Genomic DNA, 27,929 nt, shown 5'->3' with positions numbered 1-27,929 from the left:
CTGGTGAAAACGGCGGGTTTAAAAGCTGTCGTGATCACCGAGAAGGGGAGCAAACTGCTGCCAGAGAGGACACAGCTACAGCAGAAGTAACACAAGAAAACATGCTCAGTGAGAAAATGGGCTGATGACAAGTGGTGAAGATGGCCAGCACAGCTGCGGGGAGAAAAGTGCTCTAAGAGGTGAGAAAAAAAGGTGACAAGTAAGAGAAAACTCGACCATGAGGGTTTTTTTGGCTGACAAAACCGTTCCAAGGTGAATTGGGTGGGTGTAGCTGCCCGGCTGGCTGGATCCTGAACCTCCTGCCAGCCACTCTGCCCAACCAGATGGCTCCTCCCACGCGAAGAAGTCTTTGGACTAACTGGACTTATTGTGGTAGACAGGATGTATGAGAGAGGATGCAATTCAGCACAGGCTATCTTTCCAAAACAGGGACAGGAAAAAGAAAAACAGAACAAAACAAACAACAAAACCACAAAACACCAAACAAACAGAAAAAGTTCTTCTGTGATACCAGTTCTAGATGGTTTGGGCTTCACTGTGACCAAGTGTAATAGCTTGCCCTGTCAAAAGCTGACTGCAGCTCCTGCTTCTCAGAAACACATAGAAATTATCTAATTTATTGTATTTTTTGGCCGCAGAGCTATCCTGGAACTGGAAATAAGCTGTTATGCTCTAGATGATATGCACATTAACCTCTTTAGAGAGAGGATTACTTTCTGCTGAACAGCAGTTATACGCTGAATGTAAATATTTACACTAGCTTTACCTTTGGAAGAAAAGCAAAAGTGAAAGTAGCAATGCAGTAAAAGCACAGCTTGTAGTTCAATGCTTTAGCACACAGAAAGGTAATGTAACATTAAGTGATGTTTAATTAAAAATAATTCGACTGCGCATTGTTAATCTGTTCATAATTTATGGGCTACTTTTCCCATTTACAAACACCTTTTTCTACTTCACCACCGCAGGTGATATTCTCTGTCAGTTTTGCAGTGCCCATTACCTGGCACCTAAGGCATTTCATTAGCATTTAAAGGAAACTTAAGTGCCTGAGTAATTCTGACATAGGCTGTATCTGCCTGGCTAGCTGACTACTGCATTTAATTAATTTCCAGACTCTTTCCTTCCTTGTTCTGAGGGGAAAATGCAAGCTCTGTCTAAAATCCGGTAGGGGTAGGAAGAACAGGCAGGCCACAGTTCTAGCTGCTGCCGAGGTTTCTTGCTCAACTTACTATCTCAAATTTTGCTATTCATCTTAATGAAAAGCTTTCTCTCAAAGAGGAGAATATTTGAAAAGCGACCAAGAATGGAGCGATCTCCAGCTAATGAGTTGCCTCTATTCCCGTGCCCTGTCTCTGGAGGCAAAGGAAAACAGATTCATTTGTTACAAACCGATCACGCCACAGAGAAGTGATGACGGACTTAGAGATGAGACTGCCAGCTTTGAGCTGGGAGTGGCACCAGCCTTGCTGCGATGGGTGGGTATGGAGCAGATTGCATGCAGGCTTGCCGGGGCTGAAACCTGCGGCAACACCAAGCAGCAAAAGTCACTCTGCATGTCCTTCTTCGGTCATGATGAATTGATGTAATACTGTCTTGGGATGCTGCATGTGCAAGCTACTTCTCCAACAGGAAAAGCTGAAGGCTTTGGGAGAACTGAAGTGGAAAAGGATGTTTTTCACTAACGTGTCAAAGTGTAAAATCAAGCAGGACCACAGGCTGTGTGCCATGGTGAGCTGAGCAGATTGCTACCCGAGCAGTCAGCACAGGGACATGCTGACACTGGAGATATGTGAGTCACACTGGGGCATAGGGTCCTGGAGCTTTTTCTACTCTAATAAATAAAACAGCTTGAGAGTGACCTACAGCCCTTGTGACACAGTGAAAAATCCCTCTGTTGGGTAATTCTTACCTCTATGAATTAAAATCATGTGAGAGTCTGTTTGCGTAACAGGGCTCTTTAGTTTTGCCCAATTGGAGAGACTTAATAGGAAAAGAGCAGACTAAGGAAGGAAGATTTCTGAAACTGTTTTGGCTACAGTAGTGGGAGGTTTAGATGCTTTTCTTTTGAGATGCTGTTTGAGGTGCATTTGTCCTAGTTAAAGACACACCACAGCTCAGTGGGACACTGTTAAAATACCCCTGTTAAGGCTCACTGAGCAAGGGCTCAGAGGGTGGGACAGGTCCCGGTTTCATGCACACCCAGGCACCTAGGGCACAGATCTTCTAACCTAGCATCAGCTCCAGCCTGAGGGCACCTGGTTGGGGTAGCCTGTGAGGGCAATGGGCACAGCAGGGCCAAAATCAGGCTCAGGGCTGTGCAAGTGACAGTAAAAGCTGGGCACAGTGCTCTGGGACCAGAAGGGTGAGGCAGGGCTGTCCATTATGAGGACTGCGTGTTGTGCTGATTGGTGATGAATAAGAATTTAAATCTTTCTTCTGCACTCCTTCTCCACAGTAAATCCATGCTTGAGGAGGGTACTGAAATCCTTTGAATTGTACTGATAATGGTGCTGTTAACTAGATGCACATTTCTTTCACAGCCATTTTTACTTGTAATGACTTCTTGTCGGATGTGAAGTTTGGCAGGAACCTCAAGCCTCACCAAGCCGGGAGGTGCAGCTGAATGTGACTCCGGAGCGCCACTGCTCTTTCATCTTCGCCCTATTCCTGCCTCTCCCAAGGCAGCGGCCGTGGCTGGCACTGGCAGGCCCAGCAGTGCTGTCCCAGCCCGCCCGCCCCGCTCCACGGATTCCCAGCTGCATTCCCAGCTGGACAGTCCTCGTGTTAAAGAATTAGTCCTATAACAATCTCATCAAGCATCACCTTAGAACCTGCTTCATTTAATGGACTCACTCCTACAGCGAGGCTGTGCCAGAAACCTTAATTTCTGGCGGATCCCTTCCAATTTCGGAACAGATCTTATGCATGGCTACTCTATACCTGTTTGTTCTTCTGCCAGCCTTCTGTCAGCTCCAACAGCTCTTCTGCCTCGCCGCCGTTCCCTCACTTTGATGTCCTTAGGGGGCAAGTACATCCCGATCATTCCTCACATTAAATCAGCCAAACTCCCTTTTTTCGTAGGCTCTCCTGCTCCGCTTCAGGCTGCCCCCGCCGCTTCCCCCCATCCCTGCCCGGCAGCGCACCCCATCCCTCAGGACGGGCACACGGGCAGCGGCCCCTTCCCGCTCGCCCTGGCGCCTCGCAGGTGCGCCCGCAGCTGCGTCTGCGTAAATCAAAGCGGGGCGAAAGGGAGCGCTCCCCTGTTAAAAACCAACCAAAACAAATCAAACAACGCGGCAAACCTGGGCACCACGCGGGCTTTGCGGCCCCTGCCCCGCTCCGCAGCCCCGTCCCGTGGCGGCCGGGCAGGGCTGGGCCGGGCCGGGCCAGGGGAGGAGCGGCGGGAGACGGAAGTGAAAACAAGAGCGGGGGGACGGAGCTGCCGCCTCGCAGACGCGCTGCGGTGTCCTCGCCTCTCCGCGCTGTGCCGCGCCGCCGGGTGAGTGCCGGGGCGGCAGAACGCGAACAGAAGATAACCGGGGGGGAATTAGGAAAAAAGTCCGTCGGCTGGGCGCTGTTTGTAAAGCTCCTCCGTGCTTGTTTTCGTTTAACTTCTGTAAGCAGGGCGCGCAGCTTGCCGTGGTGGCGGAGCGCCCGGCCGGGGTGCGGCGGGGGTGCGGCCCGGCCCCGGGGCAGCGCCTCAGGGGGCCCGGGCTGCGGGACACCTGCGGGGCTCCTCGCCCTCAGCCGAGCGCTGCCGTGCCCGTAGGGCTGCTCGGGCACGGTGCTCCGGTGTGCCCCGCTGCCCGGGCTTTGGGGCACCCGCGGGGCTGCACGCCGGCTGCCCCTCGAGGGGCTGGGGCTGTGGGAGCGCCTGGAACCGGGACCGAGCGCTCCTGGGGGGAATTCTGGTCCTCAGCCTGCGCTGCCCGTCGGCTGCTCATCCCGGGGAGGTGGGCAGAGCGGGCTGCTGGGCTGTACGGGGGCTTGAGGCGTCCCTCCGGCACGGCCGCCCGGGGCAGGAGGGCCCCGCTGGGTGCTGCGGGCCGGCTGCGGTGCGGCCGGAGTTCGGCGGGGATTCGAAATTCCCCCTTCCAGACGCGGGTCCACGGAGCGTTTGATTGCCTAAAGGAAAGTTGCACAATTTCACCCTTAGCTGGTTTGTTTGAAGAATGATTCGTATGTGAAGCGAGATTGGTGATTTGCGGTGTTTCCCTTTAGCTATTGCCCTGGCACATTTTAAGAAATTTACTAAATAAAACTCGGAACGGGTCTTCTTTGTTTGCCGTTCCTTCCTGGCGTATCTGTCAAGCTAGAGATGCAGATATACCAGAATTAAGGGGCTGAGAAAGGAAAGATGAGTGATGCTGAGTGTGATGCACGGTATTTCAGCGCGCACTTTCTTCCCTCCTGTTTCTAGTTAGTACAAGTGAAAAAGAATGGCATCAATTCCTAAGAGAATTCATTTTCTTCATGGGTCTGTAGGTGTAATCTGGTTGATGCTCAGTTAAAAAAAAAAGCTACACAGGTGCTTTAGTTTCAATTGGCAGTAAAGCCTGCTCACCTGTGTGAAACAACCACACTGTATGCTGGTCAGTCGATGTGTTTTGCTTTTTCTGCAGTCTCATAATTTACAGTGACCTGTCGCTGCAGTGGTTTTCATTTAGCAGGAGTGAACAGAATGTGTATTTTAATGCAGAAACAAATCTGTGACTAATTCAGATCCTCTTTTTAAGAGAATTCTGTGCGGAGGGCAATTAAACGACTTAGTTCTCGCTTTAGTGGTGAGCAAGCCTCCTAAGAATCCTAGCTCGAACTTGGCGGGTACTTTTCTTCCTCTTTAGCCTCATGAGAGCTCAGTCTTGTGTGCTTCCCCTTCTGTTCATTGGTGCTTGTCGAGGTTTCTAAGGGTGGGTTGAGTCAGCGCCTGGGGTCAGAGCTGCCCCTTTGCTGAATGCCAGCAGGCAGTGCTGGGTTGGGAATAGCCCAGTTACCCTGGCACCTCTGGTGCAAGCTCCAAATTCTGCTTCCTTTTATATATATATATATATATATATGTATTCCTTATATATATATATAATATCGTGCTGTCTAATGCCAGTAGCCTTGCTCTGGTTACCTGAGTGGCCATCGGTGTGAATAAAGATTGATTTAGAAAAAAGTCTGGGCAGTGTATTTCTGCTGCTTTGGGAGGTGAACCCAAAAACGAGCGTCGTGGATGACTCTCCTGGGGAGTGACATCCTTTCATCGATGGGGGCTGTGCGACAGCCCTGCTCTCACGCTCCTTGTGGGTGGGCTGCATTTGGAAAAACCCACCGCCTCTGAGAAACTAACGTGACCCCCTGCAGTGTACGAACAGCTAAAACCGGGCGTTTCAGAGTTTGGTGGGGTTTGCAGCCGCCTGCTGCCGCTTGGCTGAAGGTCCACCTTAAATGTCCCTATATGAGTATGGAATCTGGCTGTGCCCCGGTGTAGTCTTACACCAGCCTGCCCTGGTGTGCTCCTGCCGGGCTCCAACTATACAAAAATAGACGGCATCCACTACCTAAGATGTCACTGTAACATTACTTATCTGAGGTGGAACTGAAGCCCTTATCTTTGACGCTGAACAGCGCTTAAATATCTCAGTTGCCTTTTAAAGGTAATTTGTTAGCCACGTTTGTGGAGAGGGAGACGCTTGGGTTTTGCTTCCTCAGCATTAAAATGTGACTGTGGATATTTTGCTTTAGTTCACGGCTCTCATTTCGAGGTTTGGTTTTAATACCTGTCTCATCTGTGACATTGTTCTGCCACTAGGAAGCTATGCTATAAAATAAGAAAATCACAGGGACGTTATTTTTGTATGACTAACTGCAAAGTTGTGATGCTTTTGACATTGTTGTGTTTAGAAATAAGCTTTGAGCTGATGACAGGGCGGCATATGATACTAATTTTGTTAGAAATGAATGTGCTAGTAGTGCTAATGTCTTCCATACTTCGGTTTTAGGGATGCTATCAATTCATGCTTGTCTCAATATTGACTTTTTTTAAGCTGAGCTTTAATGCTGGATGGTTTTACCACCCCTGCCCCACACAGTGTTTTGTTAGTGAAAAGTAGTTGTCAAACATTTTGGCAGCGGCAGTTCTCCAAGTTCTGTTTCTTCCTAAGCCATGGAGGGAAACAACATATGGGGAATAAAAGCACAAGTCGTGACAGACCTGGTGTGGGGTTTTTGGCTCTTTTGGGGGCAGGGGAATACAGCCAAAGAAAGAAGGTTTTCAAAATTGCAGACAGAGCCTTTTGTTTTTATCATCTTTAAACTAAATCTCTAATCCTCTTCTGCAGGCATCAGTTCTTTGGATTTGGTCCGTGAATACTAAACATCATGAGCAACTACAGCGTGTCTTTGGTCGGGCCGGCTCCCTGGGGTTTCAGGCTTCAAGGGGGCAAGGATTTCAATGTGCCTCTGTCTATCTCTCGAGTAAGTGCATTTGCTTCTTTTCCTGCATGTGGGTATCTGTTATGCTGTGGCCAACCCACAGCCTTCAGACAAAGCCATTAATTATAGACACTGGGGCTCTACTTGCCCTGTGGCGTGGAGGACTGTTGGGGGTCGGGGAGTGAGGGATAGAAAGGGGAAAATAAATCTTTATTGGTTAAAGGCTCCAAGAAAATTAGCTTAGGAAGGACTTGTTCATTTGAAATGGTTGTTTTATCTGCATTTGTTTATTCAAGTAACAAAAGAAATTACCCTCGGATTCCCTTCCCTGTTCCCATCCAGAAAACAGAGATGCGGAGGTTGAAGGCTGACAGGAAACAAGCAATTTACTTTGCTGGGCTGAGCCTGTGCATTTCAAATGGCAAGCAGTGGGGGAAAATCACTCGTGTTACACTTGTTTATTCAACAGCTCTTAGCTGCTCGAGGATCTTGTGGTGTCTGTTATTACAAATCCTACCATTTGTAATAAAAAAGTACTTAAATGACAGTAGTTGTAAATAGCAGTTCATCAATATGTGCCTGAGTGAACTTGCCAGTTTCTCATGAGTGTTTTATAGAGTATGTGCTCTGAACTGGTATTCAAAGGATTTAAGGAACTAAGTCAAAACAAATATGATCTTTGTACCCAGCACTGTCTAACTAGTTTCCTACTTTAAAACTGTGTTTTCAGGAAGGCTTGTCTTTCGCTGTGGGCTAAGTTTCAAAGCCTTTTGCAGATGGCTGAAGCACTTTGCACATAGAATATGGAGACAAACTTTGCAGTATTGAATTTCTAGGATCATTGGAAATCTCTGGGTGAAGGGACGGGTTTTTAATGGCTCTGTACCCTGACACCTTTAAATCTGATTAGCCAGGTGGAGTCATTTATATACAAGTGGCCCCTCCTCTGTCAACAGCTCTCCTCTCCCTTCTGCATTTTCATGGAGTTTAGTGACAAAGATGAATTATTTTTTACACCTGTTGGGATGGCAGAATTGATACTGCCCTGAGAGATGGAGCAGGTTTCTATTTGGGTTTATGCATCATGGTGATATTTTTAGCTAATCTTAACTAGTGTTTCAAACCCTTCCAGTTCGTTTAGTCTTGGCTTATCTTATCGACTGGTGGATTATGCTGGTGAAATTAAAGTACAGTTTGGCTCTGAAAAATTCTTTTTATATGACTAAAATAGATTGGAGAGCTGTAGAAATGCTTGTGTACTGATTCGGACAGTTAGTATTTGAGACAATAAGGGGTTGAAAAGCAGTTTGTTCCTGGATTGCAGGGACTTTAAAGCTGAACTGTAATTCAGTTTGTTGTTCAGTAGCTGGTTACTTGTACACTAATGAGAAGTATGAAGTGGGGATGTGGATGGAACTCTACTGATTCGATGGTACAAGGGCTTTCATGACAAGGATTTACAAAGGTACGGGAGCTTGCCTGCACAGGGTCCTTGTGGGTGATACTGACGAGCAGTTAGGCGCTATAGGCAGTCAGCCATGTGAAACAACCACCTTTGGGAAAGGGTAATACTTTTTTTGTACAGGCCTCTGTTATCCTGGAGATCTAGAGTGCAGTCCTGCTGTAAGCAGGCTTCCCATCTAAAAGAGGAAACATATGTTGGAATTAGCCTAGACTACAACTTTATTGCAGGAATCAAATTCGCTGTCGCATGGCGTAGCCTGGAGGAATTGGCCTCAAGAGCTACCTATAAAAGCCTCAGTTATGGGATTCCCTAATGACAAATGTCAGTGCCTGCAAGAGCAGAATATAATGAAAGACAGGGTCTGCTGTGGTTTTGGAGCTTTAATTTGTGCATGGGCGGGGAAGCACAATCTCCACCTCAGCACCACTCCTGCACTGTGTCTTCCTACTTGCAGTTGAAAGTATGCAAGTATTAGACTGCCTGGTGCCTTTTTTGTATTCCCCCCCCCCTCCTTTGGATCAAAAAAAAGGCTTAGTGCTGGTATGCCAATCCAGCTTTGGCCCGATAGTTTTTACTGGAAGAATTCAACACCCGTGTTCCTGGTATACTAGAACACTGTGTACAATTCACCCCCCAAGCCGTTCTTTTCCTGATGTAGCATAAATTCCTTCCTGTATCTGAAGGCTGCTAATTAAATTATTTCAGCAAAACAGTAATGAGACAGCATAATTATGTTCTTTGGCAAGGAGGACTCTTCGGTTTGGTTTTGTTTTTAATTTGTCCTCTAGATGCTGAAGATGAATGTTGGGCTGCTGAGGGGCAATTTCCTGCTTTAGTTTAAACTCCTTGAAATTAGGTTTAAATAAAGTGTAGTATATGAAACACAGAGAATACAATCTAAAGATGCTTATCTGAAAAGTTAGTCTCTTCACTAATGATTTGAACAAATTAAGATCTCACAGTTCCTCAAAGAAAGTTTTTAGTAAGTTGCATGAGTTTGGACAGGATACAGTTTTAATGGGTGTATTACTTGTTGCCTCTGAAGGGTAAAATAAGCCTGTTTTGTGTCCTTCAGTTGAAATTCTTATGGTCAGCTAAGATTAACATTAGTTCAGGGGTAGTGTTTGATATTTTATCAATTAGTGTATTGCAGACTAGTCAGAACTTCATAACCAATAGCAACAGTTATTGCAGGGTAATGTCAGTCATTTTTATAGCTGAGTGCTGTAAAGTTGCTATGTTGAATTATACAGCTGTACACATTTCATGGGAAGCAGTAAACATGACGTTGGGGTTGCCGTGATGTGATGGTTATTGCACATAGCAGTGTAAGTATATACCATATATGGACACAGTTATGTGTACATACATGACTTGTATACATGTCCATATAGCACAAATGCATGTGGCACTTGTTTCATCAACTTGCCTCTGGCTGGACTTCAAGAGGGTGACTTTTCCCAGTCCTCCTCCCTGCCTGGTGAAGGCACTTGTCTGGGCCCTGCAGAGTGCCATGGCACAGGTCAGGAATTTAACGCTGGGAAGCTGCTGCAGGGTGGTGGGAGTGTGATGGGCGGTGTGGTTCCCATGAAGCAAGGGCCCGTGGGAAGGAAGTTGCTCTGAAAGTTGTAAGGGATAAAGGGTGGGTTGAGGTTTGTTAGCAGACAAATTCAAGTGGCTCAGGCTGCCACATGTAAATGTACTGTTGGGCTTCCAGGTAGTGATTTCTGAGGTGGCAATTGTGTAACGAGATATTGCAAACTGTGAGCAGCTAGCTTGCAGTGATGAATACCGAAATTACTAGAGCCCAGGTGTGCAAACTTAGATTATTCTGAGTTGCCGTTCTTACTGTTTCCTTATGGTGGTTTATATTAATTAAAGAAGCAACTGTTGTCCTTATTCTTTCAAGACCTATACTATGATGCAAAAATTAAGAAAAGGGAAATCTAGAGGAGATGAGAACAAGATTTGTTTGCACGGGAGTTTATTCTTATTCCATGAAAGGAACAAATGCAGTTTTGGAAATAAAGTACTCCAGTATATTGCTAGGTAGGATTCATGAAGTGGCTCTCAGATGTGCTACATTCTATATTAACAGAATTTGGGGTTAATCATATCTCCTACATTTCTGTTGTTTAAGTTCAACACAGTAGCTTTTAAAACTACCTATGCTTCTTTCAACTTTGAAGTAATATTATATTTGCTTTACTTTTTGGTGAGTTGATTAGTTCCCCATACTTCTTTAAAAAAGTCAGAATAATCTCAGTTAGCATGACTAACATTGGAACTGTTGAAACTGCTGTCCTCTGCAGGCTGAAATAAATGGTGTTTGGTATTGATGATGTATTCATTATTTTGGGATGACCTGTGAGAAGTTTGGATACTTGTTCCAAATGTGTGCTTGACATGTTAGTAGCTTATCAAAATTTTTGTGATGTAGTCTCTAAAAGGTACTTCTCTCTGTTTTATGGCAATATTTATGACAAGAAATAAGGAAATACTCAAGCAAAGCTATAGTTTGAAGATTAATGTAGTCTGTAGGCAATATATACCCTCCCACCTAATGCTAATACATCAGATGTTTTCCTATTTTTAAGTTACTTTCTTGTTGAATCCTGGTGACAAGTTTAGCTATTGTCTTTCAGAAGATGTTTTGCTGTTTGTTTTTCTCTTGCTGTAGGAATTAAATGGAATACAGTCGTGTCGAAATGCTTCACCTGACTGACAGCTCTGTTTTTCTGCTGCAGCTTCTTTCAGTGTGTTTCCCACAGCTCCTTTCTGCTTCACTGATCACTTTTCTTCCTCAAAATACCCAAAACAAACAAACACCACTCCTGCCTCAGAAATAACCACTTGGTTTTGCAGTTTTCTCAGTTTTCATTATTTCAGCTGTTTCAAGGATGTTTTTGTGTTGAAGTTACAAGCTTATAGTTTACAGAATACTCCTGATAATAAGTCTGTTGGCAAACAGTACATTCAAGGAGTAGGTGGGAGAGCAGCCCACCTTGGGATGAAGTAGGGAATGTGCAAGTACAACAAGTTAGCTGCTCAGTATTCCTCCCACACGAGCATCTTGATATTCTTTATGCTGGTGTTGGGAGGTCATTAATATGTGTGAAAATAGTGAGAAGACAATAAAGGAAAATGATGTTTTGAGTGGACCTGGAGCATGTCAACTTTGACTGACTGAGCCTCTTGTCCTTGTGTTTGTGTGAATTATTTTATTAAGCTGTACGTGTCATTTCCAGTAAAATCAATTTTTGTGTAAGTATGAAGTACGTTATTTTAATGGAGGGCTGGGGAAATAGTCTTTCAAGCAGGTATGTGAATAGGAGAGAAACATTAGAACTGCTGGCCTGGCCAGTGATAATTGTGTCAGTAACTTTACGCTTCATCCTGGAAGCTGCTGAGAGCTCCTAACTAAACCCTAGCTGGCAGCTGCTGGCTTGGTGTGCTGGGTTGATTTGTTACCGAGTTGTGATGGTTTGCACAAAATGCGGCTGAAGAGGCTTTCCACTACTGCAGCCGAGGTGGATTGGGAACTGGCCGAATGGCAGAGCTCAGGGTTGTGATCAATGGCACAGAGTCTAACTAGAGGCCTGCAGCCAGTGGTGTTCCCCAAGAGTCAATCCTGGGTACAGTCCTGTTCAACCTATTCATCAGGGACCCGAACAGAGGGATGGAGTGTCCCCTCAGCAAGTTTGCTGGTGGTAGAGAACTGGGAAGAGTGGCTGACACACCAGTAGGCTGTACTGCCGTTCAGTGAGAGGTCTGGTCAGGCTGGAGCACTGGGCAGAGAGGAACATAATGAAGTTCAGCAGAGCACTAATACAGGGTCCTGCACCTGGGGAAGAACAACCCCATGCACCAGCACAGGCTGGGGTCTGATCTACTGGAGAGCAGCTCTGCCAAGAAGGACCTGGAGGTCCTGGAGGACAGCAAACTCTGTGAGCCAGCAGTGTGTCTTAGTGGCCAAGAAGATCAGTGGTATCCTGAGGTGCATTAGGAAGAGCAGTGTGATTGTGCTCCTGTACTGAGACCTGGTGAGGCTGCATCTGGACTGCTGTGCCCAGTTCAGGGCTCTTCAGTACAAGAAAGACAAGTAAATGTTGGGGGGGGTCTAACAAAGGGCTGTGAAGATGACTAGGGGACTGGAGCATCACTTTTTGAGGGAAGTTCAAGAGAGTTGGACCTGGAGAAGACATTGACTGTGCCCAGGACAAGGGACAGCAGACACAAACTGAAACACAGGAGGCTCCATCTCAATATGAGGAAATAGTTCTTTATTTCAAGTGTAGCAGAGCACTGGAGCAGGCTAAGACAGGCGGTGGAGTCTCTTTATCTGGAAACACTCAAAACCCACCTGGACACAATCCTGTGCTAGCTGTCACAAGTTAGCCTGCTTTAGCAGCAGGGTTGAACTAGATGCTCTCCAGACATCCCTTCTAATCCTAACCTTTCTGTAATTCTCTAACTTCCTGACACAGGTCAGGGATGCTGTTGGACATCACAGCCTGTACCTGCTGATGCTGCTCCTGGGGCAGCAAATGCTGTATTTTACAGGAGCTATCAGTGCTTTTGAAGTGAATGGGATTTGCCAAGATATCAAGCAAGAAGTGTTACTCTGTTCAGTTTAATGTTGTTAACAAGACGTGGTTTACTGAAAAATATACTGACAATGACAAAATGAGCTACCAGTGCCAAAGTCTACATCCTCTGTGCACCAAGTCCTGAAGGAGCAGAGGTTTTCCTTTGGATGATTACAAAGTTCCCAGCTGCACAAGTAGTTTAATATGAGCAAATGTTGAGAAAGTCCTAAGAGTGCTGGCTGGTGCTTCAGTTAGTGTAGTTGTAAGCAACTGTCTTTAGAGAGCTCTTCAGTTTAACCTAAAGATGGAAAGAAAGATCCATTGGTACGGATGTTATTTCCTGGCTGCCTCTTGTCTCACTATGGTTTGACATCTTTGTGCTGAAAATTGGGAAAAGGGCTGTTTCCTCTGACCGTTTGTGTTCCTTCCCTTGTCTATTCTGCTGTGTGGTTTAAAGAATGACAGACCAGCACTGGTGTGTGGGCTTGGGAAGAAGGGAGGGTGTGGGGGAGAAGAGGCGTAAGAAAAGTGTCTGCATCTTGTTCTGTTTGTGACCTTATTGCTTAGACAGCCTCTTCAGACTGAGTAGGAAGAAAATAAAAAAAAAAATCAGTTCCTCTGCTGATGTCATTCCACCAAAGGTGGCTGTACTGGGAGAAAAATGAACCAAAGAGTTTGTAGCTGAGGGATGTCTGATGTTATGTGTGAGCACATTCTTTTTACATTAAAAAATGCTGGTTCTTCTTTTTTCCCTTATAAGTGACGGTTTAGTTACAGTATGAGGAATATAAGCTAAATATTTCATGATGGAAAAGCTGAAGTATTTGTTTGCAGTGTCTACTTCTTAAAGACAGACGTAGTGAAAAAATAAACTCTGATTAGATGTTCAGAGCAGATGCAAAATTGGCAGTCCTTCCAGAGGCCAAAAGACAGGAGCATTTATTGAATAGTAACTGCAAAATATTAGGCATGTTTTCTTTGCAAGTATCTCGCCCTGGAGGCCTGACAGCTTCTGTCGACTTCCCCACCATTTGGAGATGCTATTTTTAGTGTAACTGTTTTTCTCATTATTCATTGGCCGATGGCTATCAAAAGGCATTGTGAGAAGAGACATGGTGTTGAAAGGTTTGTTTGTTTGGCTTTGGTATGGAGCCAGGAGATAACATTGTTGGCTTTTTTTCTTTTTAATTATTATTTGTTTTGACTTTTTGAGAATAGATTTCATATGTTACCAATATAAGGGAAAGTGTGAGAGAAAATTGTTTCTCATATGCCTAAGGCAGTGGAAATATGGGAAAGGTGATATTCTTCCTGCCAGTGGTCATAAAAAATGAAAATTGAGGCTGAGGTTAGTTTGAACAAATATGAGGGATAGAATCGTTGAATCATTTAGGTTGGAAAAGTCCTATAAGATTGTCGAGTCCAACCACTAATTCAGCAGTGCCAAGTCCACCACTAAACCATGTCCTGAAGTGCCACATCTACACATCTTTTAAATGTCTCCAGGGATGGTGACTCAACCACTTTCTTAACCACTTTCTTGGGCAGCCTGTTCCAATGCTTAATAACCCCTTTGGTGAAGAATTTTGTATATATCCGATGTAAACCTCCCTTGGCACAACTTGAGGCTGTTTCCTCTTGTCCTTCTTGTTTGTTGGGAGAAGCTGACTCTCACCTTACTACAGCCTCCTTTCAGGTAGCTGTAGAGAGCAATAAGGTCCCCCTGAGCTTCCTTTCCTCCAGGTTAAACCCCCCTGGCTCCCCATGAGACTTGTGCTCCAGACCCTTCATCAGCTCCCTTGCCCTTTTCTGGACACTCTCTGGCACCTCAGTGTCATTCTTGTAATGAAGGGCCCAAAACTGGACACAGGGTTCAAGGTGTGGCCCCACCAGTCATGAGTAGAGGGGTGCACTCCCTTCCTTGGTCCTGCTGCCACGCTGTTTTTGACACAAGCCAGGATGCATTAGCCTTCTTGGCACACAATGGCACACATTGCTCATGTTCAGCTGCTGTCAATCAGCACCTCCAGGTGCTTTTCCACCAGGCTATTTTCCAGCCACTCTGCCCCAAGCCTGCCCACTTCATGGGGTTGTTGTGACCCAAGCACAGGAACTTTTCCTTGTTGAGCCTCATTCATGCCTCAGCCCAGTGTTTTGTCAAATTAGTTTGCTTCTGCAGGTGGCTGTTACAAGAGTAGAGACAGGAGGGATGGAGGCCACTGCTAAGGCCTGTGTTCTGTGAGTTTGAGTGACTCAAGTCTTCAGGGTGGTGACAGCAGTGAAAGTATGACAGAAGTACCTCTTCACGTTCCCTTGCTGTGTGAGGTCCTCAGGCTGAATTTGCAAAGGGAGGTACTGTCTTTTCTCAGAAGAGCAGATATGGCTTCCCTCCCTCTTCCCATTTATTTGCTTCTTTCATTGCTCACCTTTCAGCTTTGTCGGTGTTGAAACACCAGCAACAACTGAGGTAGTGTCCCACACGCAGCAGCTTTTCATCTTTTGTCACTTCAAGACACCAGTGCAGTTTTGTGTAGCTGCTTGTTTGTGCTATCCCGAGTAGAGAAGTAGTATGGGGACAAAATGGCATGCAGTAAGTTGATGTTCTTATCATGATACACACCCTTAAAGCAGATTAATGAGCTTTAAAACTGTACTTTACACCAAAACTACTGGGTAAGTGGCCACAGAGCAGAGAGACTTGTAGACCAGAAAATTTCAAGTGGAATAGTCCATAATATTTTACCACTATGGAATAGTATTACAGTTTTTTCTCATTTTGAGTTACTTTTTTATTTGAAACTTCAGCTTAAACAGTTAAGCTTAGTAGATGTAAATGCAAGAGGTAGTTAAAAGTGTTTGAACGAATGAACTCTTGCAACTGCTGTCAGCTATGCCTGTAGCAAAGCCCTAAAGTAAAATGTAATGCCTTGTGTGAAGTCCCATAGGCTAAAAAGTAGATCTTGCCAGGTCTCTGGTAGTCCTGTTGGAAAGGTCAAATGGTTTGCATGTTAACTGGATATGAAAGAAGTTTGACTTATCCTGGGCTATATTAAGGAATGATCTAACTCAGTATCTAGTTTTTTCCCTGACAAGTAATAAAACAATGTGAAGCACTTGTCCTGGGAAGGCAGCAGAAAATTTTAGTTTGCGCTAATTATTTCATAGTTCTTTTGAAGACCTGACTAGTGATTTAGATGCTAAGCCTGGATTAACATCGAGTGCATAAATTTCAGGAGGGTAATTTAGCTGTTTATTTAGTTGTTTATTTAGCTTTTATATTTATGAATGTAATTGGATTATGTTTAGTTAATCTTGCATCCAAAATTTATTCAGGCTGTGGAGAAAATGATCCAAGTGTCTGTAAGTGTGGTGCTGTATTGGTAGCAATATCATTTGAGCTTTTTTTAAAAGAAATTCTGTAGAGCCAAGGCAAAATGCTGTAAATAGAAAAAAATGCACGCACAAAGGTGTATTTTTATTAAAAAGATTGTATCACTTTGGTGGAAATGCTAGCTATAGAACATTTTGTTCAGAAGCCTTGAAAAACAAAAGCAGCTTTGCTGTGCAAAAGCTCCCTCTACCAAGCCGAGCAGCTCAATCTCAAAGTTTACAGTGCATCAGCCATTAAAGATTTGTCTATTTAATGTGCATCTTATACATGACAAGCCAGGTGTAGTTTTGAGTCCAGTGTTTTCTACCTCTTTTCTTTGTGGTTTTAGACTTTGCATTACATTGTGGAAGACAAGGGGTGACAGGTTCATGGGATTGTTTGTCTACAATTTGCATGTGTATCTGAGCAATACCTTCTGTGCTGTTCTAAGTTTCTTTACTTAATGCCTTTAAAAGGAGGGACAAGAGCAAACAAAAAGGGGAGATTTGCAAACCACAGAGCTTGTGGAAGTCAGGTTGGGCTTGCTTTTGTTAGACCGATAGGGAAATAGTAGCCTTGTAAAGCTTTAAATGTCAAAGACCTCCTGATAAATTCATAGAATTACAGAATGGGTCAGATTGGAAAGGACTGCAGTGTGTCCCTGCTCAGGCAGTGTCATCCCAGAGCCCGTGGCACAGGATTGGGTTCAGACAGTTCTTGGATATCTCCAGTGAGGGACACGCTGCAACCTCTCTGGGCAGCCTGTTCCGGTCCTTGGTCACCCGCACAGTAGAGAAGTTCTTCCTCACATTCATGTGGATCTTCCTGTGCATCAGTTTCTGACATTGGTGAGGTCCCCTCTTGGTCAGCTCCCTCAGTCTTTCCTGGTTTGAGAGATGCTTCAATCCCTTGATCATCTTTGTCACCCTCCACTGGACCTGCTCCAGGAGCTCCATGTCTCTCTTGTCCTTAGGAGCCCAGAACCGGACACAGCATTCCAGATGTGCCTCATCAGGACTGAGCAGAGGGGCAGGATCACTCCCCTCGACCTGCTGTCCATGCTCTTCCTAATGCAGCTCAGGATCCATTTGACCCTCTTGGTTCCCAGGGCACCCTACTGGCTCACAGACAGCTTGGTGTCTGCCACGACCTCCAGGTCCTTTTCCATAGAGCTGCTCTCCAGCAGATCAGCCCCCAGTCTGTGCTGGTGCATGGACCCTGCAAAAGCCTTTGTTGAATTTCAGACAGTTCTTCTGCTGGCTTTCTGCAGCTGCTCATCAAATCACAGTATTTTGAATTGAGACCAAATGGGAATGTTCTTTGGTAGTATGCTAGCAATTGTTTAGAAATTAAAAGGCAACCCCCAAAATATAGATTCAGGATATAGTTAACCCTTGGGGGATGGTGCACTAGTTCTTCGTGGGGGACTGATTGTTGGAGTCATGACTTGATCAAGTGTAATGTAAATAGTCATCAGGAGCCATAAACAGCTGTGCAAAGGAAGCAGTAATGGTTAGAGAGCCTGGCATCTTACCTGGCTGCCTGAGCTCCTGTCTTCTTTAAATCTTCTTATAACACTGAGAGGTGTGAGGAAGGCCCCTAAATATTGGAACTCTCAAAAGTGGGAATAAGCTTATGTAGTACCAAATAGGTCTCTTGGATGTGAACTGGCCCCTACTCCTGTCAGTGCTACTCACTGGCTGAAGAAGGTTGGCAGAAGAAAACCTGTGCTTGCATTTTTGTGATGGAGCTTAAAGCTAACTCCACAGAAGTTCTTCCTCCATCAGTGCCCTAAGCTGGGATAGTAGATGGGACTGGTGCAGCAGAGGTTCTCTCAGCCCAACAGGCTTGGCCACGGGAGCTGGGTCTGCTGGCACCGTGGTGGCAGATACCTGGGGACAGTACAGGCTAGAAGTGCTGAAGCCAGACTTGCTAGGACATATCTGTCAGCATACTAAGCTGTGAAAACTGCCACTGAATGCTTATTAAATAACAACTTCTGTCAGCTATGAATACATTCTCTTCTCTCCACTTTCCAGCTGTCATATTTTGGCAGCTGGCTAGAATCGAAAGTCACTGTAGCTGGGGCTTACATGAATCTCCTTTGAGAGTGTAATTTGTAAATTAAATTAGTTTGGCATTGTGCAAATCAATTGTAATCCTGTAAATGCTAATGACCCAGGCCTCGACACTGGAAAAACACTCAAGGAAAAGTGCAGTTGTGGGCATATAAGTTGTTCTTATAAGATGACTCTTGCATAAGGCTCAGCCTGTGTCAATGTACATCATGGCTCAGCACCTTGCAGTTTTGGTTCTTCAGACTTGTTACCAGGAAGAAAGAAGCACAGACTTGCTTGGAGGAGACGGGTGACCTTTCGCAGACAACTTTCTACTTTGTCTCAAAGATGCATGAGCCGTGATTGTTAGCCTAAGAGAAGTGACTAGCAGAGATGTTTGCATGGCATCCAGAGAACTCAAATAGAAACAGGCCTTTACCAGACAGCCAAATTCCATCAGTAAATCAAGTGCTTTAGTAGTGCTAACTCTTGCCCTGGAAATGTAGAGATGCTCCATCCCCTTTTCTCCTTGCAGTATGCAATTATTGCGTAAGTTATAATTTTTAAGCTAGAGATGACTACCCTCAGAGCATGCCCTTTTTTGGGTAGCTTTGTAAAACTTCTGAGCTGCTGGTTAAATAATTGAGCTTATGAAGAAAATACAGATGAGTAGGTGTTTTTGACTGAAAGAACAAATTTTGTGTAAATGTCTAGAAATGCAATTCACTTTCAATGTGAAAACCTAAAGATGGTTTCCATGAGGTGAGCACTTAAAGCTTGGAGGTTTGAATTCTTGCACTATCTCTCTGAATAAAAGTATCGCCATCCCTCGTACGTCAGAGGGAATGTGAAACTCACTGGCCAGTGTAGTAGCTCTTCTGTGGGAGTATTTTCCTCCATTGACACATCTCCACTTCAGCTTTAAAATGTACAAACTGCTGATCATTGAAACTTAAAATTGCGTTAATTAATTTTGATTCCCGAACTGATGAAAACTGCTGCTGTTGTAGTTGACAGCCCAGATCAGTGCATACGTCTGTTCTGGATGGTGTGGGATAAAATGACTGGAAATTGCTCACAGGAAACTCTGATTACAGCAGTCAAAGGAAGGAGTTAGGGCAAACCAGTTGGTGTTGATGCTTTACTTTGTAACCTCCTACCACTGTGGAAGGCCAAACTGCTGGGGTGTTCTCCCACTGCTTCCTCCTTGCAAACAAACGTCAGGAATACTTTTGGCATTGGGAATGGAGGCAGATGGGTGAAGTACAGGATTTTGGATTCCTTAGCATTGACGTCAACTGGTTCCTGACCTCATCAACAGGATGAGTGCCTCCAGTGTTTCTGCTAACTCTGAATGCCTGCTCTGCCACTCATTCACTCTGTACTTTTTTTTTCTTCTTAATTGCATGTCCTAATTTTCTCATTCCTGCTTTCTACATTCCATTTCCGAATTCCATTTCTTTAGCAAGGAGCGTATTCCTAGGGCACAAAATGGGGTTTTGTAGAGATTTTCCCGTCCCGCTCTGCCCTGATGATGATTACCTAATCAGCCTCTATTCCTGCAGCAGGGACTCATTCCCTTGAGAGAAATTTCTGTATGACTTGGAAGGGGGCTGGGTGTGGGACATAAGGCCTCACAAGAGGGAATTCCTCATGAAGAAGAATATAACTCAGAGTGAGGGGATAAAGATGAGCATAGTGGAATGTGTAACTGCTGTGCTTCTGGGAAGGCATACACTTGAGAGGAGTGGCATGCAAATAGTTTAGACTTAAGCACAATGACATTTAAGTAATGTTATTGTCAATTCTAGGAAACATTGTGCATAACAATGGACATTATGAATTAGGAAATAACCTCACTTCAGTATTTAAGATAGCTAACCACTCAAACTGAATCAGAGTTGGTTTTCTAGTGCAATTTTTTTCAGTTTCTGCTAAATAGGTTTGAGTCCTTTAGTTTGTTGACTGTTTTATCAGAAAGAGGAAGGTAGTTTTGCAAGAACACAGCTTGTACTGCCTTTAACTTTTGTCTTTCCTTTTCGTAGCCTGAAGACTTGTGCCTTACTGCTGAAATAATTCTACCAGGAGCTTTTGCTCTTGGTTATCATTTAAGAGAAGTGCGGTTCAGAATCCATTATTGCCTGTGAAGCTAACAGGGTTTAGGATTAATAAAGCAAATGAAGGGATAGGAATAAAAGAAATAAGAATTGGGAACCAAAAAAATCACAAGCTAAAAAATGTACCAAACTAGTGAATATATAGTATGTTTGTCAGAGAGATCCAAGTGACAAATGGTAAGAGCTTTGGACTCTAAAGGAGGTGGTAAAAGTAGCTATAGGGATAGCTTGTTTTGAATTGCATTAGTACTGCATTGCAGGTCTGTAACCATCCTTTTCCTTCCCATTTTTCTGAGCTGTGCTAGTCCTTGCAGAATGTAGTTTGGGTACACTGTGCTCAGCACTGGGTTTCTGTTATCAGAAAAGCAGGGCTGGATACAGGCAGCTTTTGCTTTATGGGTGTAGTTACAGGAAATGCTTCAGATCAAGAAACAAGCTGCTCTTTTATGAGCAACTGGGTGCCCCTGGATTCCTGAATAAATACTGTCAGCAGCACATGCATGCTTTGGGTTTCCAACCCAAAAAGCACTGCAGGCTTCTAGGGAAAATTCTATAGCTGGTGTTATATGTGAGGTGGAGAAGTGGGTCTAGAGATGTATTGTCACTTTATTGTTTCCTGACAGATTCTTGACCTTCCTGGGCATGACTCAACTATGTATTCCAGTTTCTTGCTGCCCAGTGTGTGGGTGTTTTTTGGAGCCTGCCACAAGATCCCTTCTGCAGTCCCAACATCATGGCAATGCTAGTGGTTTCATTCCCTCAGCCTCAGCTGCCTCAGGCCATTGTGATTCAGGAGAGCACGGGGTTTAGGTGTCATTTACCCATGAGGCTGTTACACTGTGATAGGGTTAAATGACATAAAGAAGGTAGCAGCTTCATTGGCTTGATCTCTGTTCATTAAAAAATGGACTCTACAAGCAAACTGTTGGTTAAAAAGCATGCAGAAGAGACCAGTTTGGCCATTCCCCCATCCTTTTTATTCACACTGGGTGGAAGAGTAAAGGTTGTTGAAAGGCTTGAATAAAATGGAGCCAAAATCTGTTTCATCAGAGGGGCCTCACTGCGGCGCACCAGATCTGAGTTAGTTTTACCAGTCGTCCCATAAAGAGGAGGAAGTGCTTTGTGATATGCACCAGTAACCTCATCTGGATGTTAATCAGGACCACACGTAGCTGTCTTCAACCTCTTGCTGTCTTTCTGCATGGTGAAGAGATATTCCTAAAGCAGCCCTTCCAAAACTGCTGCAGTCAAGATTATAAAGGAAATCAGTTACTTTTGCTGCTGCTGTTTTGAGTGTCAAAGTAACTGTGAATTTTTGGAGGGGAACATTGCGGGGGCTTGCTTTTAAGCTCCAGGTCCTTTGTATTGATGTGCTTGTATCAAAATCTGAATTCAGTTTAAATCATCAAAATAATCCTTTGGTCTTGCATTGCAGATTTAAGAAAAGTAAGCTGGAAAACCCAGCAAAACCTCAGAGTGTATCTTGGCAATAAAACTGTGAGATTAAAAAGCACTACTTATTTCTAGGGCCTGACTCATGGTTTTTGAATGTGTGAGGGTGGCAGCGCTGGCTGGTCAAGTAGCATTATAAATATTTCAGGACTTTTGGGCACAGAGCTGTGCCAAATATTTTTCTCATGTTTGGTTTTTTTTCCTAATTCCCGAAACAAATTTTTGCAGATCTCTTATAATCTGGGTTGTGTGTGTAATTAAACAGACAACATGTCAAATCTCAAAACTTCTGAAAATGGTGCATCAAATTCAAGTATTTAAATCAATTACATAGTGACCAAAGTGTTGTCGACTGTCTACAAGCTGTTTTATTGGGACATGGTGTTTCATGTATATGTGGTACAGGAAAGTGAATTACGGAGCAGCTGGCTTGCTAGAGATCTTCAGAACTAAACAGTGCATGGCCTGTGTGGTAGAATTTTACCCTGTTAGGAAAGTAAATCGGGCAAATTGTCTGATTATTAATGGTGGCTCCAGCTTCTGGTGTCAGCATATGCAAAGCAAAAGCCATGGTAGTGGTAGTGTGTGGAATAATCGAATAAGTCTTCCTGCCTTCCAGGAAGCCCAGGGTGCCCTGAAACTCGTTCAGCCAAGTCCTAAATGAATTATCCTCTGACAGATTGTGCTCTGGGGGAAGTATATTTCTATTAGTTTTTACAAGGCATTGCAAGTTGCAGCAGGCGTGGAATGTTAAAAGATGGAGAAGGCTTTCAGTGGATGTGTGTGGGAATTTCTTGCTCGGGACTTCATTAAACCTGGGATGTGGGGTACGGCCGGCAGAGAGGCAGCATGTCCTCTACCATGCCACAGAGCCACTTCTGGCACTGTGGGGAGGAATGGGCAGTGTAAGCGCTGGCCTCATGCATTTCTTGGGTGTGACTTGACAGAAACACTGAACAAGGGCTCTGCTAGCTTTAAAATGGGAACTGAGCTGGTAATTGCTTTTCTCCAAGTACTGAATGTCCAAATGTGAACAAGCTGTTTGGTGCTATGCTGAAATAATGAGGTTGAGAGCTATGTGTGGGCAGCAGCATGTGGAGGGTCTCTTCTGCTTGTGGTATTCCAGATGAAGATGATGAATGAATGCATACACTTATTTCTGTAATTTGTCTGTCAGAAGCATGTTGAGTCCAAACTTCCATGCGATGTTGATAGGCCCTTTAATGAAGAAAGTTTTGAGCTTCCTTTTTCTTTCAAGGATTCAGAGTCACAGAAAGGGTCAGGTTGGAAGGGACCACAGTGGGTCATCTGCTCCAGCCTCCCTGCTCAAGCAGTTCTAGAGCGCATGGTACAGGATTGCATCCTCTTCTTGAGTATCTGCAGTGAGAGAGACTCCACACCCTCTCTGTGCAATCTCCAGTGCCCAATCCCCTGTTCTTACTCATATTCAGGAGTTGGAACCTCCTGTGCATCAGTGTCTGCCTGTCGCTTCTTGTCCTATCAGTTGGCACCACTGGGAAGAGCCTGGCTCCATCCTCTTAGCACTCCCCTTTTAGATACTTAAGATTGATGAGGTCCCCTCTCCTGGGCCAGCTTCACTGGTTTCTTCTAGTTTGAGGGAGACGAGACTTTGGCTGGTGAAAATTCTGTATTACTCCACAAAGCTTATTTGCTTCTTGTGTTTGCTGCTCTTCTAACAAATATATGTTATGTGGGGGAAGTCCTTGTTAATAGGGAATGGAGCATGGCAGGCAAGATTGTGAGGAAATGCTGGAATAAGTAAGTAGGGGGTAATAGTAACCTGAATCTTTCTTGAATATATGTAGGAAATATATTGCTTGAATTATAAATTTGTGATACTTTTCAAAAGCACTACAACATAAAGATGCTGGAAGTAGGTATGGGAAAGGTCTAGATGATGTTGCATACATATCTGGGCTGGGCCCTGCCATTGTAAACTCTGGGGATTGTAATGTATGTAAACTCTCATGACTTCTCTTGCAGAGAAGAAAGAATGTTGCTTACAATATATGCCTTATGTTTCCATATGCTATTGTTTAAAATGAGTAACTGAGAGCAGAATGTAACAAATGTGTAAGCAAAGTACTCTACGCAGTTATTACAGGACATAATTTCAGTGCATTTACTTTGAAGCCAGATTTCAGTGCAAGATGGGGCTCTATATTTTAAGTTTGATTACCTCTTGGATTTTTAACTAACACATTGTGGGGAAAAATTTAATTAATACAATCCCCTTAAGAGAAACTTCAGCCTTAATATCTTTTCCTTTCTTTGTTAAGTTCACTCTTGATATAGAGGAATATGACAGCTGGCATGATTCCTCCTTTTTGAATTGTGCCATTTAGCATTTCTGGCAGCTGGATATGTGTGGAAAGTTGTATAGCGACAAATCTGTTTTTCATACCTTTTGTAGTCTGTTTTTCATCAGATAGAAAAATGTTAATATCCCCTGAACTTTCCTCCTTTGGCTCACCCATACAGTAATTTACTTGAGCATTTCCTGTATGCTGTCTCTGGGTATGGAGCTTGTGCTTTCTATCTCTGCTTCATTACAGATCTCCTCCAGCGTGGTGCCTCATTCCCAGGCTTCTTGGAGTACTTCCTAGGACAGTCCAGACTTGCATACTGCAGCAAATTTGCAATGTGCAAACTTGTGGAAGGGAATTTATCCTAGTCTGAAGTGAAACTTGAAAAATGGAGACTCATAGAATGGGCTGTGTTGGAAGGGACCTTAAAGATCATTTAGTTCCAATGGCTCTGCTGTGGGCAGTGACGCCTTTTGCTAGACCAGGCTGCTCAGAGCTCCATTCAACCTGGTCTTGAACATTTCCGAGGATGGGGCACCCCCAGCTTCTCTGGGCAACTTGTTTCAATGTCTTGCCATGGTCACAGTGAAGAATTTCTTCCTAGTATCTGATCTAAATGTACCTTCTTCAATTTTAAATGCTTCACTTTGTGTGTTTGTTAGAATACTCTTGGTATTTCCTATATCCCTTAGCAGAGTTTCGTAAATTATCTGGTCAAAAGAAATCTGCCTACAAAGAGTTACTGTTTAGAAAAGAAAAGCTTAGACAATCCTGTTTCTTCCACATGTTGAAATGTATTTTCCTACTAGTAAATGAATCATTTCATAAATGATGAATAAAACCTTGGTTTTCAAGAGATTTTTCCTTGCTTCTATTAGTGTGCTTTGGCTTTGGTAACTTCAAATGAAGACTACAGCATAGAGCTGATTTAGCTGTTGAGTGAATATTTTACATTTCTTCAGGGTGCATGAGAAATTTTGTGTTGTTTGTGGGCAAATTCCGTTCAACTCTCCCCACTGTGCTTTAGTATATAAGCAGATGCTAAAATTTGGACACTTGAAAATGTGGGTGTTGGGATTCACATCATTGGTCTGGAGTGGTCGCCTCCTGCCAGCACTCTCCTTAATGATCTTACCTTTCACAATTTTTCCTCTCCACTGTTTTTTTTTTTTTTCCTTTAAAGTGAAGCTGAAATAAGAAGGTGGTACTTTCCTTCCAAATATGCCTTGCTCTTCCACTTCACTGCTGGTCTTGAATGCTGATGAAACTGTAATTTGTTTCTCTATTCCAGTTCTTTTAAGACTTAGAGGTCTCTTGAGAACTCAAATATTTTTGCATTGGGGAAAAAAACCACTCAGATTATTTGAGCCAGGCTACCAAAAAAACCCCAAAATTAAAAAATGCAGGAATCAAAACACAAATAGTCACGCCTTTTAGGGGAGGATGAGATGATATCTCTCAACAAGCTCTTCCTCATCAGCAGTTACAGAAAAGTTTACTTTGGTCCTCCCTAGAAAATATTTTGAGTTATTAATGAACTTTGAAACTTGATTTAATGTTATTTTCTTTAGTCAAGAATGTCTCTAAGATCTTGAAATGCCAATTTATAAATTCTTGCAAGTAATAAACAGACTCATGTTGACATAAGTAGGCTTTCATGTTTATTAGTTTTTAGTGTAGACAAAAAATATGCATGTATATATCTCTCTGCCCGGTTTGTTTCAGTGCTGCAGAACGGTGAGGAGGGATATGTTGCAACACTAAGTTTTTTGTTCAAAGTACAATCTGATCTGCTGCCAGCAGGCACTGAAGAGCTGTCATGCCAGGCCCAGCTTTTTATTGATGCGTACCAGCCCTGACACAGAGGTGGTAACAAATACCTGCAGGGGTCATGGCTTAGAGGTTTTTCAGTGCAGCCCTATTACCAAAATCTTCGGATCAGTATGTGTTTATACATTGTAGCTGAGCATTGCAGTTCCGTTTGGGGTAGGTTCAGAGTCTGCAAGCACCCACCACAACTCTGGATCCAGGATTAGGAACTGGCTCCCATGAAAAGCAGGATCTGCCCTGGCGCCTCCCGGGGAAGGTGTGGCTCGGGCTGTGTCCTGTCGGGCAGCTTCGTACATGCAATAGTTTGCTATGGCCTGACCATTCTGCTAGTTGGCTGCACTGCAAAAAAAAAAAAAAAAAAGAAAAAAAAAGAAAAAGAAAGTGATTGCCAAATTGTGCGTGAATTTGAAGCGAAAACCAACCTGATTTGTGTGTTTTCAAGCTCCTTCCCTCTTTGGGGTCTCAAACAAGAAGGGATGAATTTCACTGTCAAGCTAGATGAGTGGCAGAGGTCTCAAATTCTTTGCTCGTATTTGTTGCATTTCACATCCCTGCTGGAAGCACAGCGCTTGTCACCCGCCCTGGGAAGGAGCAGAGGTCTGAAAGGTTTCAGCGCTTTGTTCCGTTTTTGCCTTGCCCTTTAGCGGGCAGTATGTGCGCAGGTAATGCCCCAGCTATGGCACAGGCTGTCCCCCGTGTCCCAGAGCGTCGCACCACGTGTGTGCCCAGCCCCGCGGGCAGGCACCGCTCTGCCCTGCTGCCTCTGCTGACCTCTGTGCGCTCTGTGCTACTGCTGCCTGAGCCCGGCCCTGGGAAACCACCCAGGCCCTTCACTTTTTGCTAAGTAGGCTTCAGGTGGATACTTCTGCATGCTTTTATTATTTCTGCATTAAAACCAGGCCTTTGTTCACACTTAAACAGTGAAGATTGGAGCTGTAAATCAGATCAGGAGACCAGAGATCATGGCTAAACTCAGTTGCAAACTCAGCTTGTTTATCTCTGTTCAGTGCGAGACCCTTTTTCAGGAGCCTGTGGCATTTTTTAACTGCCTTTGGGATGCTGCTGAATGTCTGGATTTGGCAGGAGCATTAACTGTCTCCTGTAATTCTTAAAACCCTAAAGCTGTGGCACTGCTGTGCTTCACCAGAGAACTGGACGTGAAGCCAAAGGTTCATTATAAAGCATAGCAGTAACACAATCTATAGCAGAATATTAAAGTGACGTGCTGGCTGGATGTGCTGTGGTTTTAAATAACTTGCATTCGTGTCCCCTGAGTGCCAGATGAAAGTTTAGACCCTTGCTGGGCAGCCTACACCACGCTTGGAGTACACTGTTCAACACGTAGGCTCTGGGACACCCGTGTCTGTTTTGGAGACCTTTATCATTTGCTCTTCCATTTATTTTTTAATTGGACTTGGGGGGTGGGTTTTTGTTTGGGTGGTTTTTGTTTTGGGTTTTTTGTTTGATATTTTTTGGAGGGGGGTGTACATGTTTTGGATTGGGTTTTTTGTTGCCTTTTTATTTTTAAACTAAATTTAACTCACAGCTCTGAAGACAAAGCTCTTGCTTCCTAAGCCATATCTGTCTGGAGATGATATGTGCCATGGCTATGTGCCATTTAATTCCTGTTCCTTACCACCCTCATGCCTTTAGTAGCACTAAATTAGAATAAAGTGATTTTAATTTTACTTCCAGATGGTATATATGGGGGAAACAGCATTTGATCAAGATTAGATTTTTGGGCAACTGTGCTAAAATGTGTTAATTATACCTTATTTAAAATTTAAAAATTTAAAATTTGAAACTACCATTTAGAAATATTTAATTATGCAGAACGAAACCAGCTGTCATTCCATCAATGGATCCAAAATATCATATTTTTTGGAAAAAGAAATTGAAATGTTTTTCATTAAGGGGCAGGGTTGGTGAGCCCTGAGACAAGTACTAATTTCTTTATTTGGTGTATCCCAGAAACTGAGAGGAGCTTGCCTCGAATTGCCTTTGCTGTGATGTGTATTTATGTGGTTTACATCGTCACTAAAAATTCTTTTCCAGTCTTGGGGTGTTTCCTCTGGTATTACAAGTTGGGTCTTTATGGTTTGAGAGTTCCTCAGCTCTGTTTCCAGGAACCTTGAGTAGGAAGGTGCAGCCTGAAGCACTGCCATCAGTCTGTATTGCTTCAATCCTGCTATTCCCCTTACTTCATGTACCCCCCCCAGCCTCTGTGCTGCTGCCACTGCTCATCCATTCATATCTTATGCAAAGAGAGCACAGAAATAGACTTCGTTTTCATTTTTGGTGG

At 44.0% G+C, this 27,929-nt stretch overlaps 1 protein-coding gene across 1 annotated transcript in view; it reads left to right on the top strand.

Annotated features, from left to right (window-relative positions):
- The first annotated feature begins 3,371 nt into the window (after positions 1-3,371).
- LOC311152601 (PDZ and LIM domain protein 5-like) overlaps positions 3,372-27,929 on the top strand; it is a 79,677-nt gene continuing 55,119 nt past the window's right edge. Inside the window, exons 1-2 of the mRNA XM_084203828.1 lie at positions 3,372-3,499; positions 6,327-6,462. Of these exons, the coding sequence (XP_084059954.1) occupies positions 6,367-6,462 (96 nt within the window). The 5' untranslated portion in view covers positions 3,372-3,499; positions 6,327-6,366. The remainder of the gene's footprint in view (positions 3,500-6,326; positions 6,463-27,929) is intronic.

Source organism: Fringilla coelebs, assembly GCF_963513975.1.
Source record: "Fringilla coelebs genome assembly, chromosome: 4".
Classification (NCBI taxonomy): Eukaryota; Metazoa; Chordata; class Aves; order Passeriformes; family Fringillidae; genus Fringilla; species Fringilla coelebs.
The sequence above is the reverse complement of the archived record's forward strand: the minus strand, read 5'-3'. Positions and strand labels throughout refer to the sequence as shown.